Raw genomic sequence first — 19,331 nt, 5'->3', positions numbered from 1 at the left:
TAAAACTAAGTGTCACATAACCCTCTCCCATAGACCAATTGAGGTAGTTCAATCATATGTATATCTTGGAGTCACTTTTAGTGTCTGCGCAGGCAAATTTTCAATGACGCAAGCAAGCAAGGATAGCCTTACGAGAGGATATGCATCCCTCGCACACTTAGAGAGACGATGCCACCATGCATACTTTCAAGAGCCACAAACTAAGGGTTGGCTCTTCAACTCATCAACGACCCCTTCCCTCATGTATCCATCAGTGGTTTGGGCTCTAGGGCTACCATCTTTCATGTGGACGCAATTAGAGAGGCCACGAGTGACGATGTTATCACATAAACTCCAAATCAAATAGACAATACCACATGACATTATTAGAGTTGGGTTCACTTTGTCTCCGCTGTTAGTAGAATCACTTTTTCAACTTGTAGTCTTTATTCATAGGATACATAGCCAACCACAAGGTAGGATATCTCGCCAAGATTTTGAGGCATCTCCATCACTTTATGAGTCTGGATATACTAGCTCTTGGTATAGCATGATAGTGAGTTGGCTTCTTACGAACAACCTAGACATTAATAACCCACCTCTCCTTAGGTACAACCACGGGATTGATAAAACTTTAATCTCCCATGAGGACCATAATAAAGTAATACACCAAAACAATGTCACGACACAACGATGTCAAAAAGGTAGTTATTGAGGATTGAACCAACAACCTCACAGCTACAAGATGTCATGCTCAACCATTTTGATATGAGCAATATAAAGGTTTAATATTCTATAGTCTAGCATATAATACATTTTAGAATTAGAATATTCTAGTCAATAGTATATTCTGGAAATATTGCACGACATATTCAGACGAGTATATTCTAGAAATATTTCTCGAGTATATTCTAGAGATATTCAATCTTGGAACATGTATAAATACTTGTAACCTCCTTGGTCCCTTTCAATGGATTCAACACCAGTCATTGACACATCAATCTAGTATTCTCGTTTCGCCTCATCTTTGTCTCCTTGATCTTTATTTCTATCTTCATGCCCTCATGTTGCTCACAACATCTAGAGTTCCTAGCCTTGTCACATCTAGCACCAAGTTCATCCGTCGCTCGTAGCCCCATCAATTGTGCTCCGTCCTAGTCCACACTTGGTGTGTCTGTGATAGTTTGAATCCCTTCCAACTGGGAGCACCACCCGTCTTCGTCATCGCCTTTGCTTCTAGAGTTACCATCATCACCATCCTTACTTCCGGAGTTATCGTCATAAACATCCTTGTCTTCGACGACATCATTTTTAGCACCTCTTCGCCCAACCATTGTCATCATCAACACTACTTGTCATCATTTTTAGGTATCATTTTGAATCACGGTTTTTGTGAGGAGTGCTTTTGATCACTCACCTTCCCAGTTCCAGTGGGGGTCATAACCACTCACTTTCCTGGTGGGGATCAGATCATTGCTCGCTTGTACTGCATTTTCGTTATAGTTCAAGTCTCGCGCCAAATTCTGTTGGTGAGGACCAATTTTGATTGCTCACTTTCTAGTTTTGGTGGGGTCACAACTGCTCACTTTCCTGGTGGGGATCGCGTGGGTTTCTCGCTAGCACTACTGTTTGTGCCGTGTCTTGGGTCAACCTTGACTATTTACCCTCTCATAATAGAAGAAGTCAAGTCGACCGCTTCACTTGCACTCGTTCGCTCGTTGTTGTTTTAGTTCTCGGTGAGGGTCGCATGGTCGCTCACGTCCGTTCGTGTTTAGTTCTCGGTGAGGGCCACATGGTCGCTTACGTTCGTTCATGTTCCAGTTCTCGGTGAGGGCCGTATGGTCTCTCACGCTTGTTTGTGTTCAGTTCTCGGTGAGGTCCACATGGTCACTCACGTCCGTTCGTGTTCAGTTCTCGGTAAGGGCCGCATGGTCGCTCATGCCCTTTCGTGTTTTCGATGAGGACCGCACATGGTCGCTCACGTTCCAGTTCCCGATGAGGGGCACACATGGTCGCTGACGTTCATTCGTGTTCTAGTTCTTGGTGCGGGCTGCATGGTCACTCACGCCCGTTCGTGTTTAGTTCTCGGTGAGGGCCGCATGGTCGCTCACGCTCTTTGGTGTTCGTATTCCAACTATCGGCGAGGACTGACATGGTCTCTCATGCCCGTTGGTGTTCGTGTTCCCTGTGAGGACCGCACATGGTCACTCACGCCCGTTGGTATTCGTGTTCCAGTCTCTGGCGATGACCGACATGGTCGCTCATGCCTGCTGCTGTTCATGTTCCAATTCCCGTCCACCCCTACACCACGCTTTCGAAAAGGCGTCCGTAAAGGGGAGGATAACGTCACGACACAACGAATCTGTTAAATAGATAGTTAGTGAGGATTGAACCTGCAACCTCACAACTATAAGATGTCATACTCAACCATTTTAATATGAGCAGGCATTTGTATATAATAGTTTAGTATAATTCTATAGTCTATCATATAATGCATTTCAAAATCAGAATATTCTAATCAGTAGTGTATTCTGGAAATATTGTACGACATATTCTAGACGAGTATATTCTGGAGATATTTCTCGAGTATATCTAGAGATATTCAATCCTGAAACATGTATAAATACTTGTAATCTCCTTGGTCCCTTTCAAGATATTCAACACCAGTCATTGTCACATCAATCTAGTATTCTCGTTTCGCCTCATCTTTGTCTCCTTGATCTTTATTTCTGTCTTCATGCCCTCATGTCGCTCACAACATCTAGAGTTCCTAACCTTGTCACATCTAGCTCCAAGTTCATCCGTCGCTTGTAGCCCCATCATCTGTGCTCCGTCCTAGTCCGCGCTTGGTGTGTCCGTGACAGAAAGATGACAAAATTACACTCAGTTTAAATGGATCACCCCACCTAAGAGCCACTCCCATCTAAAATGTTGTACTATAAGGAACACTTTATGCACTTCTTTAAGTTAGGTTTTATTATATGACCAAAATATCTAGATACATTCTTACCAAATGCACTAAGGGTTGCAATTGGACAACTTAGAATATCATCTCACCAACTTGAGATTGAGAATGGTGTACTAATGGGGTTCCTAGAGAGGAAAGGATATGAACATTATGTCACATAGAGATAGAGGATGAGTACCACTTTACATGCAAGCGTTCAACTTACGCCGAGATAAGGGAAAAATACCAAGACATAATTGAAACCTCTCCCACCCTCTCCAAATTATTAGATACTCTAGATATAAAGAAACTAGGTAGATATATCTTAGAGTTAAAACAACATAGAGAGAATAAACTACAAAATGTTAACAATAACTTTTCTAATATTCACCAACATGTAACCAATGAAGTTTTTCAGGGACAGGGGGAGACGATGAATGTGGACACACATGCACCATTTGGCCTCTTCTTTGATGAAGCAGAAAATCAAAGAAGAACCAAACACCCATCAGATGTTGGGTTTCAAAGTAACTCGACGTGGTGTAGAAGCAATTAAGAAAATAAGGGAATGTGAGACAAACCACCTAGAAGCCATGGTTGGGGTATCTTCTACATGGGGACCACGGGTCACACCCACATCGAAACCCTTTGGCCTCTCGCATCTGTTCGAGAGGCTTGGATGGAAACGAAACTAGGCCTAGTACACAGTCATTTCCTTTATAGAATATGTTACACCATAAACACGTTTTTGTACAAATACTAGAACTCTTTTAGCGTAAGTTCTATTTTGATTTTGATTTTGTATTTTGATGATTGGGTGGACGCCGTATTTTACTGTACACCAATTGTCTCGTGGGCCAATTTTTGGCCTTATTAGACGATAATATTTCTCTCTTTCTTTTCTCTTATTGTAATTAGCTTACCCTACAAGCACTACGTCTTGGGTTCGAAACACAATTTTCTCACCTCTCTATTCCAATACTTCATACATTTTCTTTCTCTCTCTCTCTCTCTCTCTCTCTCTCTCTCATATGCTTCTTCTTCCTTCTTCCTTTCTTCTTCTTCTTCTTCTTCTTCTTCTCCCCCATTTGTGTGGCTATGGCGGATCTCCAGCTTTCCCTGGCTTCTATTCTGCATCGCCTCGAGGCCGCCGTATCTCGCCTCGAAGCTCAATCTGGCTCCTCAGGAAATGACCTAAAACCAGACGCACCTGGCTCTAGATCGTTCAGTCCTGACCTAGCAACCCCTCTCCATGCTTCGGTGTCTGAATTTGACTCTGTCATAATCGAAACTGGTATTAAAAGAGTGATCGATTCAGCTCAGAAGATCGGTGGCCAGGTTCTTGAAGGATCCCAGATCTTGAAAGAAGCGTTTTCTGTCGAGAGGGATATCATCTTCACCATATCCAAATGCAAGGTAAGTATTTCCCTACATTCATCATCATCATCATCATCATTGCCATCTTTTTATCGTCTCATAATTCTGTATCATCTTTTCCAAATGCAAAGTTAAGGTTTTAACCTGTCATAATTATTTCTCTATCATCAGTTCCAAAATGTAAAGTTAAGGATTTCGTTCTATCCTTCATCGTCAATTCTTTCTACCATCACTCCAAATGCAAAAATGAGGATTTCACCCCTTAATGATCATCGTTTCTAAATGCAAAGTTGACAATTTCTCTTGATTCTTTATCAAAACCAAATGCCAAAGGCAAGGATTTCTCTTGATTCCTCATCGTTAATCTCTGATTGAATGTAGTTCGTATAGGATAATTGTTCATGACTTCCATACACCTAGACATTGGTCGAAGTACAACGGACAAGGGTGACTCTAGGAAAAGAGATATGAAGAAAGAGTTTTAAAGCCATAAAGAGATCATAATGACTATAAAATTCAGTACGCCTTTTCACTCTTCACTTCTAGAGAACTTGAGCTAGATCTTTAGCCAATTTAATTCTCATCTCCTTCTAATGTATAGTCCTAACCCAAAACCCAAACTGAAGCTTCTAACTGAAGTATTTGGGCTGAACTTGTTGGAAGAGACTCTATAAGACTAATGCTCATGCTTTATTGCTTCTTTTTTTATCTCTTACCTTAATAGTTAGTATTGAGTGATTAAAAATGATTAAGTCAGCCTAAGCTCGTTTAGGTGTATTTAAGCATCAGGTTTAGAGTTTACTTGCTCGTTCTTGTTGTTTGCTTGTAGGCATAAGAGTTGTTTGACATCATTCCCTAACAATTGAGTAAATGTTGTCGTGTTCCTTGTAGATCTTGCTTCTAGGATAGTTAGGGCTTGCTGGAACAATGCGTATGAAGGATCAAGACTTCCATACAATAATTCATGCAAATGGAAATTATAAGTTCTCTGTATAGATTGGATCTTTATGGAAATATGATATCTAGCAAATTTTGGTGTAAATCTGAGTGGTTAATGATATAATTTATCCATAGAATTAGCTTTCTTCTGACATCTAGAGCAAAATGTTGTGGATAAGGATTGCCTGATGTCTGACAGAAGCTAGACATGTAGTAATGAAATAATAGAGGAAGGAAACATATGTTAACGACAAAGGGAGAGATGAATACAGCAGATATAAGAGCTTATGGTAACAGTAGAAGAGTATGTAGAACAATTCATCATGTATGTTGCTAGGTGAGATGATGTGAAGGTGTTTTTTCATTTGTGGAGCTATATTGTATGCAACTTTGAAGTAGTAATTGAGCCTTCGGAACATATGAGTAGTTATAACAGTTTTACGCCTACCATTGAAATACAAGTGTTGATCTCAACTCGTCAATGTGAATAACAATAGAAAAATAAAAGAAAACTGGCTTTCTAATCTAGCTTCCTCAAATTAAATGGCTTGAAAAACAAAATAGCTAAAGGATAGACTAGATTTCCTGAAAAACAAAAACAAAAGTTCTAGATTTCCTGAAAATCCATGATTATGATCTTAATGCATGCAGTGGATTGATTCTAGAGATGGTTTACTAGCATGAAGTGCATAACTAATATGTATGGGATGAGTAATTGTGAGGGGCATGTTATCTGAGGTTGGTGCGGCAGATTGAAGCTATGATGGAGTTCACCAAGTGTATTGAGGTGTCCTCAAGTAGACTAGACATAATGAGCAATAATCTCCACGATCTGATGTTGGAATAGCCCATGTGTCTTGTACCATGGTATTCATTATCTCTCTTGTTGTTGGCAATGCCTATGGATGAAGTTAGTGATGTGCGGTTATCATTGCATCACTTGTGGTAATATAAGGGTTGATTTCCTATACTTTGAAGCTTGAGCGAGCATTGGACAAAGTGCCATGGGGTCAGCCTTCTCCGTCATAAGTGGAGTGATGCAAAATCTTTTGGCTTTAGGTATGCAAAGTGCTTTTCTTGCTTCAATCTCTAGATAGTGGCATACTGCCTTGCAAGCACTATCGGTCATGTAGATGTCCATGTATCTTGGTCATTGGATCAGTTCATCTTGTCAGAAAATGTAAATAAATAGGGGTCTCCTAATTATGTAAGTGGAAGCAATGTGTTGTGTCGATGTATGTGAGAGGAGAGAAGTTGAGAAGAGAGTTAGGGATTAGTTAGTATAAACACGCTAAAACACGCATGAGAAGGGGGGATGGAAATATTAAGCACAGGAGAAACAAAAGGTTCAATCATCATCACATTACAATAAGCCACTATGGCATTATGAATATGTTGGGATACACCAACCACATTGAATGTGGTTGGCTAATTCTATAACTAGAGTTACATCAACCACATTAAATGTGGTTAGTTAACACTCCCCACCAAGCTCAGCAAGTTAAGGTAAGGGTTCTCAGCGATCCTCCTCAAGCTCGGAAGATCGAGCACACGTAGTCCGAGGTTAATTGAGAACTGCTGCAACTTGTCAACTCCAAGTGCATCGACCGATTCATTCAGATCCTTCAGTAGTCTTTTGAGCCAAATGGCTTCACATGCAGCTATTGTTGCATCCCTATATTTTACATCCGTGCTCGATAGTGCAATTGTCTGTTGCTTCTTACTACCCCAGGAAACTGCTCTGTTTCGGAGTGAGAACACAAATTCAGATGTCGATCTCGATCCATAATGTTTCCAGCCTAATCCGCATCTGTATACTCTTTGAGTTGAATTGGCATATTTTTCTTGTAGAAGAGTCCTTGATCGAGGGTGCTGCTGAAATATTGCAATACTCGTTTCGCACAATTCAAGTGAATGTTGTCTGCATGAATTGGCCAGGTAGCTCAGGTCAGGTTTGGTGATAGTGAGATAGATGAAACTCCTGATTATTTCTGTGTAGGCTTGCACACATTGCCAGGGTCTTCGTGCAACTTTAAGTTGCGATCGAGAGGAGTCGAGATGGGCTTACATTTGGGCATGTTGATTTTGAACAATATGTTCAAAATGCAATGGCACTGCGTGAATAAGATCCCGTCCGGTGTTTGAATGACTTCGATTCCTAGTAAGTAATGGAGCTCGTCCACATCCTTCATCTCAAACTTGCCAGCGAGTTGTTTTTTCACCTGCTTGATGTCTTTGAGGCTTTCTCCTTTGATGACTAGGTCATCGACATACAAGATGATAAAGAGCAGGCCTCGTTGACTATGCATAACATACAATGAGCTGTCGGATTTTGATACTTCGAAGCTGATTCGATGAAGATATTGCATTATCTTTGAGTGCCACGCCCTTGGAGCTTGTTTCAAGCCATAGAGAGTCTTTTTCAATCGGCATACTACACGCAGGTGTCCTTTAGACTTAAATCCAGGTGGTTGTACCATGTACACTTCTTCTTCCAGCTCCCTTTGGAGGAAAACGTTCTTCTGGTGAAAACATCACCCTAGAGGAAATCATTCTTCATGTCCGTCTGGTGAAGCTTGTAGAGCTTGGGTTCTTGGCGATATCACATCTGAGTCTTTGTCGTTGCACGTCAAGCTTTGATGATTCGACGGTTTTGATTTGCACAGTTGATTCGAGATCTGACTTTCGTCCCTTGGCGTACATGGTCGATTTCACCTCACTTGTGTCAAGGATGAACATTCAACCTTCTCTATGTCCACAAGTGATAAGTTGACCCTTGTCCTCGATGAAGCAACCTCCTTGGTTGAACTGAACTTGCATTCCTTGCTCGACGGTTTGTCCGACTGAGACAAGATTTTTTGAGATCTCTAGGACATGCAAGACGTTCTTGATGTACCCCTTTTACCAAAATGGCTGAAAGGCATGTCTCCGAAGTGTTGGATTGGGTGTGTTGAGTCGTTTCCAGTCTTGACATAGCAGGGTCGCTCATGCTCCCTCATATCTTAGAACCATTGTTCATGGCTTGTCAATTGGTTGGAGGCTCCTGAGTCAATGAACCTGTGAAATGTGTACACGTGTATGAAAATCTTAACAAGGCAAACCTATGAAATGTACATATATTTTGTAAGATATGGTGATCGACCAACTAAAAAGGCAAACATAAAGTTCCATTAAAATTTAATTTTAGTGACATTCACTATTTTAATTCGATAAAAGTGCTGATATTGTTTATTCGTTTTTTACATTCACAGCAACCGGAGATTGCTGACTTACAAAAGCTTTTAAAGCCACTGGGGGATGTACTCACCAAAGCATCAACGTTGACAGATGGAAAAAGAACTGATGCATATAATCATTTGAAAGTGATAGCAGAAAGCCTGACTGCACTGACATGGGTTGCGTTTACCGGAAAAGACTGTGGTAAGCTAATTGTGAAACTTCAATACAATTTTAAGAGTAATCAATGCGCTTAAATCTAGATATGTTTTAAGAGTAATCGTTCCACTTAAATCTAGATATGTTTTAAAGTAATATTCCATTGCTGGCTTATTCATGGTGTGTAGGAATGAGTTTCCCTGCGACGCATGTGGAAGAGTCTTGGCAATCAGCTGAGTTTTACAGCAATAAGGTTTGAAAAGTAGTGCATTTTATTGTTTATCATGATCCATGAATATTTGGTTTTAGGTTCCCTCACTTATATGTTTGGAACAATTCCAGAGTATACCTGATGTTCTTTATTTCTCCAGAGTCCCTATGTTTTCCAAATTCCCATTGTCAACTCTCTCTCTCGATTTTTTATGTGTGCTGTTTACTGTTTTGGGGGTTGAACAGGAGCATCTGGGAAACTAAAGAAATAGTGGGGGATATTTTGGAGCATTGCCCTGTTATATTTCTATTTTTCTAATCTGTACTATAAATGCTGAAACAGATCCTTGTTGAGTATCGAAACAAGGATGTGAACCATGTGGAATGGGCAAAGTCAATCAAGGAACTGTATTTGCCAACCTTGAGAGATTATACAAAAAAGTTCCATGTAACAGGACCCTCATGGAACCCAAAAGGTGTAAGCATGAGTGAATTACAAACATCTAACAATACTGGTTTAGCTCCTCCCCATGTTGGGGTTAGGCCCGCGCCACCCCCACCGCCAAGGGGCCCGCCACCCCCACCGCCACCTCCCACTGGTTCCTCTACGACAAGTGGTCCTGGAGATTCGCGGCAAGGAATGAATGCAGTTTTCAAAGAAATTAATAAAGGAGAGGGTGTAACTTCGGGTGGGTGAGGGTGAATATTTGAAGTTTTATATGCTAAAATGTTTTCATGGAGTTTTTCCATCAGAATATAGCTTGATTATCTTTTGCAGGGTTAAGGAAGGTCACTAATGACATGAAGACAAAGTATCGTACTGACAGGGTAGGAACTGTTCCAGCTTCTAGTTCAAAAGATACGCATGTTAGTGACCGTGCAATCGCTTCTGTTGCTAAAGTAGGATCTCCTAAATTCGAGTTGCAAATGGACCGCAAGTGAGTAGCCTTGCCTTTGATCCACGAAGCCATATGAAGCATTCCTTTTAGAGAAAAACTCTGAAACACCGCAGTTTTTCTTTATTTCTCAAAATGCTTGTGATCAACCATCAAAAGAGCAATTTATAAATGCTGTTTTAAATGACTATATCATCAATTTTTCCCACTTATATATGCCATTGAAGCATCCCTTTTTTCTCATTCTATATGTGCTATTTGAGCATCCCTTTCTTCTCATATAGTATATAACTTAGTTAGCCTTGATTTGTTGCAATAATCTGGCAGTGGCTGACTAAGAACTGAAGTGTTTTACTTATATAAGTATAAGAAGTCACACTCACGTCTTGTGTGACTTTAGAGTTGCAAGGTAGAATTCATCACATGTTATTGGCTATTGGCGTTTTAACATAATTTGTGAGGTTGACTCTCTAATATTGTTGTAAAAGATTAAGGTAACGATGAATCATCCTTACTTCTCCCTTTAAATTTCTCACTCAATGCAGGTGGGTTATTGAAAATCAGATTGGAAAGAAGGACTTGATCATCGAGAATTGTAACTCATGGCAATCGGTCTACATTTTCGGCTGCAAGGATTCTGTAATCCAAATTCAAGGTATAGAGGAAAAAATTGAATCTCATTATGCATTTTTGGGGAAACACTTCATCTTAATGATTGTTATTTTTTTATGTTGGAAATTGGTTAATTAATTAGGTAAAGTCAATACAATTGCATTGGACAAGTGCCAAAAAACAGGTGTTGTTTTCAAGGTAAGATATGTCTGTTACATTTTAGCCAGAAAGCTAAAGAATATGATGCTATTTTTCCTTTCTTCTTATTGATCATTTGAAATGTGAATGATGTTAGCATCCAACCACAGGCTCTCTAATATTAATTGGAATAGTTAATATATTTTAAGAAAATTTTGATCTGAATAAGAACAGATTCTTTTACCTGTTCAATGGTAATTTTATGTTTCACTTGGAAGGGAAGGCGATGTATCGTATTTTGTCATATGTTAATTTAATCTGGTCATATGAAGAGAGATTCTTAAAATTGATCAAGAAACTTTGTTAATTGATATAAGAAGATTTCAAATTGTGAACTGAAAAACAATTAAAAGATAAATTATATTATGAATGGCCTTTTTTCTGATGTATATTCTCATTCGTTGTCCTCACACATATTTCTACTTGTTTGCCTAGGATGTAGTGGCTGCATTTGAGGTTGTCAACTGTACGAGCGTTGAAGTTCAGTGCCTGGTAAAAACTTTATCTTGTTTAGAATGTTACATAGTTAAATACTTTTTTCATCAAGCAGATGATGGTCACATTGTTATGGTTCTATTGGAAAACTTGGATGTGCAGGGCACAGCTCCCTCAATTTCAATAGATAACACAACTGGTTGCCAGCTTTATTTAAGTAAAAGCTCTCTTGATGTGTGCATAACGACAGCAAAATCAAGTGAAATCAATGTGCTCGTTCCTGGAGAAAGCGAAAATGCAGATTTAGTATGTATTTTCTGTACATTCTGTGAATTTTTTTTTCAGATTCATGCATTTCGAATTCTGAAAATAGAGTAAAACGTTTGCAATGTTTGGCATGGTTTATATGCGTCCGATGTGTGATTTCATTTTCCTTCTGTGTGTGGGGCTTTGTGTTTATATTTATTTTCTTTTTGACTATATTTTTAAATATTATATATGCATAAAAAATGCTGAGACAGCTGCCTGGAATGGTTGGAATGCTCATTAGAGATATAATGAATCTTTTAAATTGATTTCTGTGATCCTTACTCCTTTGATAGGGAATGGACATTTGCTGTTTGCCTTACAATTGATTGAGTATTTGTAACGAACCATTGCTTGTTTAATGCCTTGTGTCTTTATTGGTAACTAGACTCTGATGTTTGCATTATACTTCTTTGTCTGGGTTTTATGTTTTCGCTGGTAATGGTGCTTCGAATTCCTGCTGTATGATTGAATTTAATCAACCACGCATATCACATATGAGACCTGGTGTCTCTAGATGTCATATTCTTGTTTCATGTCTTTTCTACTTTTCATGGATTCATTTTATTTTGATGCTTTGAGTATGTTATCTTTTGTGGAATGAATTGGTTTTTAATGTTCATATTGTTATTTCTCGTGTAGTAATTGGTGTGGTTAGACAGTAATATTCTTAACCTCCCTATCATCTTATGTTTTTTAATGTCTATTATAGGTTGAACATGCGCTTGCAGAACAATTTATAAGTGTTTTCAAAGATGGAAGCTTTATCACCACACCAGTGTCTCATTCAGGTGGCTGATTTCCTCCTTGCACTATGCCTAAATCTAATAAATAACTTTATGAGAGATCATGTAATCATTGTGCGGAATTTGAGTCAATTCACGACAACATATATTTCATCTGTTGACTAATTTTGTTCCTCTATTTTTGTGAAAAAAAAAGTCCCCCTTGTGATCATACACGTATTGTCCTAGAACTATTGAGCTCTATATTCTAGATACTCGGTTTTTGCAAATGGATTTGGTTTCTTGGCATGAAAGCTTAGTGTATCACCTTTTTATGTGGTTTAAGTGTGCCATATATTTTTACAAGGGGTTGTGCAAATGATTGAATTCGATCTTTTGATTATTGTATCTTTGAATTAAACAAATGCGTTGATTAAGGTTACTATACCATGCATCCGATGGACAATTTGTTTGGTGGGTAAAGCAGAATATTAGCATCTATGCTAAAATCTTCAATTGATATAAAAGGAGAAGGTAAAACCTCCAAAAAACGCATAAATTTTCATTATTTCCAACAATACCTTGCTTGACCCTCTCTACAAAGAGCTCTACGTGCTATATGAGAGGCCATCGTTCCCTTCCTTTAACAGGGGCATTTGTGGAAATAAAAGGAAAACCAAGGGTATTTGGCAGTTTTTCTGGAGCCAAAACACGAAGCTTATTTTATAGACCCTTCACTAAATACATAAATATAATTAACATATGATATTTTAGGCCTTATTCAAGCCTTGATATATAGTAAACAAATGAAATGATGTTACTTGTCCCTCCACATGCTCAAATGTATTAAAGAAAGATGCGCTCAAACAAATGTAAAATAAAAAATTCAAGGTTATAGATAAATTGTGGCCTAGGGATGAAAAGCTAGATTGCTTTTAATTGAGTGAGATTTTGCAGGACATGTTGCTTTTGGATTTTAGCTTTTTTTGGGGGTATAAAATAATTTCTCCAGTAGAAACAGAGTATGGGGTGGTGTGTTGCATTAAGCAAAGCAGTGGTTGAGAAAGTTCTCATGGGAAATTTTGATGCCAATTTAGGGAGGAATGATGATATCTTGTGACAATAAGTCGTAATAAATTATAGCTTGTGAGAATATGAGTCATATGAAATGATGAGCTCTTGCATCGATTAAACATTTGGTGAATGGCATGTATAAAAACATCAGCACAATATTACAAGGTGGAGATTCACTTCTATAGTTACTAGAATCATGTAGTCACATACATTATGTGAAATTCACATGTTGTCAAAAAGTCATGTAAGACCTTTAGATAGCAAGATTGTAGCACTTCACATCCATCGATAGGAAGATTGGCATACATTAAGGGTATGTACATACATGGACTTACATAGGTTAGGAACCTTTCTACATGTTTGTCTTGTGTGTTGCCAAAATCTTAGAACTAACAAACAATACAAATAGTTGAAATGCTTTTTGAGTTAACCAAAATTTCTAGTAAATTGTTTCAACTTCTAATAATGAAGTGTGGGTTATAGGACAAAGCATAATGAGGTAACAATTCCATGTAGGATTTTGAGCATATTTACTTTTCTCAAAATAATGAGTTATCTTCCTTGCTTTCTATGGGTGGATTTCTTGTTACTACATTTCCCAACCCATATATAGAGAAAAAACATCTAGTAGTACACATGAAAAGACACTTCTATATAATATACGTATGAAACATATTTTTATATCATATACCTTACCACTCGATAAATGGAGTTTTATACACCATCATATGTTTAAGCAATTAATGCATGCTTTGTACAATGAAAGGTCCACATCGGCTTTGGATGATCAACTTATTGATGATCTGAGATTGTTGTTTCAATATAAAACCTCGATGTGCTTTTACTTCTTTGTAATATAGGGCCACTATTGTAACCTGGCTAAATACAAAAGACATTTTTTAGACAAACAAAATAGTTGAACAAATTTTGCAAAAAGGTTGGTCATTGGTTAAATCTTGAGTGTCATGGGACAAAACACCAAAATATTCCTAACTTATTAAGTATTTTGGCATTGAGGCAAATACTCAAGTTAAGGGTATTTTGGCCTTTCTCAAGATATAATAACTAGAAACCTGTTGGAATCGCGGCAACTTCTTGTTTGTGTTTTGCTAAAGTTGCATGTTTTCCACAATGAGGTGGTATGGTCAACCCCTTGTCGTAATATTCATTATCTTGCTTGGTAACACCAAATGTCTTAAGAAATTCTCTTGTATTGAGAGGGAGGGTATCATAGCTTATGCATCTATTCAGTGTTGTTTTTGGTTGGGGATGTAAGAATGTGCCTGAATCTACTTTTGTGACCAATGGTGGTAAAAGAGTACCGCAATGTGAACACAACATTTGGGCATTAGGTTTCCCCATTTTGTGTCTCTGTAGGAGAGTGCTTCCTTTATCAGAAGTTTGTGGTTTAAAGGAATGGTTTGGATGTGGTGTGATATCATTCACATTGTTGGAGCACGTTTCTGGCACAAGGTTTTTTGCATATTCTGTATTGATGCTCATATAGATTGGATATGCGCTAGATGTATTAAAACTAGAAGGGCTAACATCACCTGGAATTATGCTTAGTTTCTTTGTATATGAAGGACATTGAGAGTAGCTTTTAGAGTCTTTATCATGTGGGAGTTCTCTTTTATGTGATATGGAGAATGGCTCTTGATGTTGACGCCAAAAATCCGAACCCTAAACAAGTAATATGTAGAGGGTGATTAAATGTATATGACAATGTTTACAAGAAAAACATGAAAGTACTCTATACCTTCATTTTCCCAAATACCTTCATTTTAAAAATCTATAACAATACCTCTTATATGGTACAATTTACTACTCAAGAAGGATATTCTGGTAAAATTTCTAAAGCTCAAGGAGTATTTATACAAATATTCAAAGCATTGGCGATATTTTGATGCTTTGGAGACATTTATATTTCTTGAAAAAGGTGTGTGAAACCCTTGAGATGAACTACATAAAGGATGGTTTATTACTAAAGGAAATGTTTAATTATCTTCAATTGGAAAAAGTAATCGAGGTTGAATTCAAATGAAGGGTACCTGTCCTAAGATTATGAATATCAAAAGTAATTCATTACCTTACTAAATTCTTGTTGTACACTTCTGTCATGTTGTGCACGAATTGTTTCCATATCATGAAAGGTGTGGTAGTTTAGGTTACCAATTTGTTGACCTTGCCTTGGACTATCAAAAAGAAAAAATGACTCTTATTCACAATGCATTAAATTACAAACAATATTCATAGATTTTGTGACCACATATCACACAAGTCTGGAACTTATAAATGAATAAGATATCACTACCAAACAAAATCTAGCATGTTGGTATAGGATGTCACAAATGATAATCTCCCTTGAGAGAAAAGAACAAAACATTCCATGCTAAAGCAAGACCTAAAAGATTTGCATTTATATGCTCCATTAGAAATTATGGCGTACAAGTGAAATGGCGAAATGTGAGCGGTAAAGCTTATGCTATGTTAAATGTTAAGATGGCGGTAGTGTTCAAGTCCAAAGCAAGAGATAACTATTATATTCACAAATGTAAAATGTATAAATGCAATGATGTAGGTGTAAAGCTTCTACTTTACAAGCTTGCGATACTAGATAAAACTATAAAGTAACAAGTCTAATGTTATGTTCATTGTCAAAAGCATCAATAGTTCGAATTGTTACAGTAATAATTAACTAACATGCTCTCGTAAAAATGAGAATCTAAATTCCTTTCCACAACCCAAAGAGGATCATGGCCCTAATTAAGGACATTGGTTTCTAGTTAACTTTTATGCTAAAAGAGTGGATTTACGAATTCATTTTCCACCACCCTCCTTTAAGGATCACACCATTGCCTTATAGTTAACTTTGTCTCCTAAAAGAATGGCTTTTATCCATAACCCAAGCGTTAAAAAATGATGCAAATAAAAAACCAAATAAGAAGTTCTAGGTTAAATGCAAGCTAAATTGCATAAAAATAGAAGGTAGAGGGACAAACCTATAGCTAGAGCCAAAGTCTCCATCATTGTCCAGGTGAGAGCTTTGATGACATGCATAAGATGAGAAATTAGGGTGGATTTGCTTCTTTTTCTCGTTGATGGGGCTTTTAGAGAGGGTGTAATGATTATTGCAACTCTGGCAATCAACATACTTGCAATATTTCTCGTCGTTAACATCTTGTTCAACTATACCTTCAAAACTTCCATCAAGGCTTCGAGAGGGATCATCAAGAGCATAACTTTGCTCAATTCGTGTAACCTCAGAAGTGTTATTAGGTATCCCGATTTCGACATGTTCAACACTTTTCCTCATCTTGAGTTTTTGTTCAAGCTCCCATACCTAAGTATTTTCATTGTCAACTAGTTAGCTAACTCATTGTAGACATCATTTTTTGCGTGATAAAGGAAACAACTTACCTTTCGTGCAAGCATCTCAGCACGTTGTTTCTCGGCTCGATAGTGAGCTCGTTGAGATTGGAGTCGTGATCGTAGAAAGTCAATGGTCATAATAGTTGAATCTTCTTCATCTAGTGAAAAGCTCCTATAGGCAAACGAGGAAAAGCAAAACAAGGCATTATATGGTTGAGTACAATAAGAACCACGTTGCCTTTTGAAATCCACACCAAGAATATTCTTATAGATTCATGAAAACATCTTTAAACTTCACTATATGAATCCAATGGTGTAATGGTCAAACTAGTTCATGGGATCAATTCAAGGGCAAATCCTTAGATATTGGGTTCATTATAATCATCCGTCACTATTTATATTTTGGATGATAAAGATTCATGATATTTTTTATGATAAAGATTAGAAATAAGTCTATTGGGTCAATTTTCATGGTTGCCTACAATAACCAACAAATCTTTTATATAGGAAACAAAACAAAATGCTAGAGAATGTATGATTCTTAGTCTAAATGAGGGCTTAAAAGACAAAATGTGCCAATTCAAAGGCCATTTAGAGCTAATAGTAAATTGTAAACGAAGTTGAGAATCTTTGAATACCTCTCAAGAGACGATGAGCTTAAGCTTCTTTGAAGAGCCTTAAGATATCCTTTAGCTTTCTTATCAAAAGCCTTAACTAGAGGGCTCCCACTCTTTGGAATAGTTTCAGTGTTTCCTTCACATTTATTCGACGCCATTAGAGTGAAAGAGGTGGAAGAAAATTCAAATATTTGTATAAGGTAAGATTATGTATGAAGATTGAACACACATATATAAATATATCATGAGAGATTATGTAATGATGACAAAGTGTTGAACAATTGTGATGGTTAATGGGATTTATAAGGATCCCAAATATAAAGAGACTTTTGGTGGAATGTTTGATAATATTCGAACGAAAAGGATGGTTTCATATGTGCGCTCATTAATTAAATGAAAGCTACTAGAGCCTAAGGTTGGTCTTTGTTTTTTAGTCCTTAGTGCCCAACAATATGTCTCTTTACACATTTCCCATCACGAACTCTTTATCTCTCTCTTTCTAATCCATTAACCAAACTGTTCGATTCTTTTTGTTAAGCACTTCTCCTTTAAGAGGGTTTGGTCCTAGTTTGAAAAATTGTTTATAAATATAAATGGAAAAAAAACGGTTCATAAAAAAAACTAGGAGTTGTTGTATAAGAACCCAGTTTTTTATTGAAAGGCGGTGAGTGCATCATGGGATGCACGTAATGTCTTGTTATTAGAATTGTCTCTTTAGAGATGATAATGTGTGGTTTTCTGAATCCTAATTGAGTAAAGAATGTATTTGAGGATGTAAAAGAGATAGTTGTGCTTTTACTTTTGGTAAAATAACTAGATGTTCTTTTTATAAACATAGTTTGGAACTTTGGCTTTTCACATCACATTGCCATGGTATGCATGTAAATTTCTCATTTGAATATCTAGAATATTGTTCAAATTCAACCAAATAAAAAATATTCCATTGTTAGCTCACTCATCAACAAGTTTGTCTGTTGTAATAAATCAATCAACGATTAATTTTGTGTCCATTAGACAATCATTTGTCCTAGAGGACCCCCCCCCCCCCCCCCCCCCAATTTGGTCATGACATTGGTTGTAATAATAGCTAAAACATTTCTTCATATACACGTGCAAAAAATATATAGGATGTTCCCAACATATCACATCATGCGCCAACACTTGAAGGTTAATGTCTAATGGGGACGGTGCCCTAAAATTTCACAACTTATCACATAAACAAGGAAACCACTCTTCCCAATCTTAGGAATTATATATTGAATATAAATGTTTAAAAAAGAGAGAAAGAAAAGAGAGATGAAGATGTGATAATGTCCAAGAGAGTTGCATATGACATAGGATAAGGATCTAAGAGAGATGTGAAGCATTTTATATTGTTTACAAATTACCATGTCCAAGTAGTTCTGGAAATACTTAATTGCCAATGGGAGGCACAACCCAACAATATTTGGTGTTTTCTAGGTACTTCTATCATATGGTAAGATGTTGGTTGGACCTTCTTGCCAGAAACTAGCTACAACAAATTGGCATTGCCAATGAGCATCATCATTCACCATCACCAAGTGTGAAAGAAGTGTTAGGAGCACACATGCAACCTCACAAAACTAATGAATAAATGGGCCAACAATATGCATGACAATGGACACTTATCTTGTCTAACATGATATTCATACTATTGTATCAACATAGATCTAGGTTAATTGATATATAGTGGGCAATTACCTACGTTGAACCTCTTCTCGCATCTTCCCATTTGCATGAAGCCCTTCCTCAAAGCATCACTAACACTAAGATACATGCCCTTGACAACTTGATATGAGACACAAGAAGATTTCATGCCAATTGAAGGCCTCAACTTGAGGGTATTTAGTTGGGTGGTTGAAGAGCTTCCTAAATTAATTGTGAACTACAAATGCATTGAAGTGACATAACAACACTATGTTTTGAATTTTGATTATAACAAGACACTCTCACTCCGTCCTAAACTTACAAAATTGTGACTGGAACTCTACTAGTGAAGATGTAGTTTCTATCTTGAACTAGGATTGTAAAAAACATACACATGTGACTTGATAACACAATTGTTTCTACTCACATTTTGATCATATCATAAACACTCCACTCCTTCCTTAGTTTACAAATTTGTGGCATAGAACTCTACATGTGGAGATGTAGCTTCCATCTTGAAGACCTTGAAGACCAAGGCGTATAGAAGCATACAAAAATACCCTAAGAAAACTTGGATAAGCCAAAAATATTGTGAATTTAA

The 19,331-nt window shown here is 37.4% G+C and overlaps 2 protein-coding genes across 4 annotated transcripts; one reads left to right on the top strand and one right to left on the bottom strand.

The window, feature by feature from the left end:
- The first annotated feature begins 3,959 nt into the window (after positions 1–3,959).
- Positions 3,960–12,365, top strand: CAP1 (cyclase associated protein 1). Its single transcript, XM_087325684.1, has 10 exons — positions 3,960–4,342; positions 8,494–8,662; positions 8,806–8,870; positions 9,171–9,516; positions 9,606–9,765; positions 10,269–10,378; positions 10,478–10,533; positions 10,969–11,025; positions 11,131–11,274; positions 11,987–12,365. Exons 1-10 carry the CDS (start codon positions 4,025–4,027, stop codon positions 12,071–12,073), a joined length of 1,512 nt encoding a protein of 503 aa, XP_087181810.1. The 5' UTR covers positions 3,960–4,024; the 3' UTR covers positions 12,074–12,365.
- A 1,374-nt stretch (positions 12,366–13,739) lies between these two features.
- LOC147859334 (uncharacterized) lies at positions 13,740–17,335 on the bottom strand. Of its 3 annotated transcripts, none has more exons than XM_087326562.1 (6): positions 17,084–17,335; positions 16,494–16,617; positions 16,076–16,416; positions 15,163–15,268; positions 14,147–14,756; positions 13,740–13,952 (listed from the first exon to the last, which is right to left on the bottom strand). In XM_087326562.1, exons 1-6 carry the CDS (start codon positions 17,218–17,220, stop codon positions 13,939–13,941), a joined length of 1,332 nt encoding a protein of 443 aa, XP_087182688.1. In that variant the 5' UTR covers positions 17,221–17,335; the 3' UTR covers positions 13,740–13,938. The 3 variants fall into 3 exon arrangements, with proteins under 3 accessions (XP_087182688.1, XP_087182687.1, XP_087182689.1); XM_087326561.1 differs by having other exon boundaries at positions 13,740–13,948; XM_087326563.1 differs by having other exon boundaries at positions 13,740–13,948; positions 14,627–14,756.
- Between the last annotated feature and the right edge of the window lie 1,996 nt (positions 17,336–19,331).

Source organism: Azolla caroliniana, unplaced genomic scaffold, assembly GCF_043228905.1.
Source record: "Azolla caroliniana isolate FFs.n. ecotype wild unplaced genomic scaffold, voAzoCaro1.0.p SCAF_10, whole genome shotgun sequence".
Lineage (NCBI taxonomy): Eukaryota > Viridiplantae > Streptophyta > Polypodiopsida > Salviniales > Salviniaceae > Azolla > Azolla caroliniana.
The sequence above is the reverse complement of the archived record's forward strand: the minus strand, read 5'-3'. Positions and strand labels throughout refer to the sequence as shown.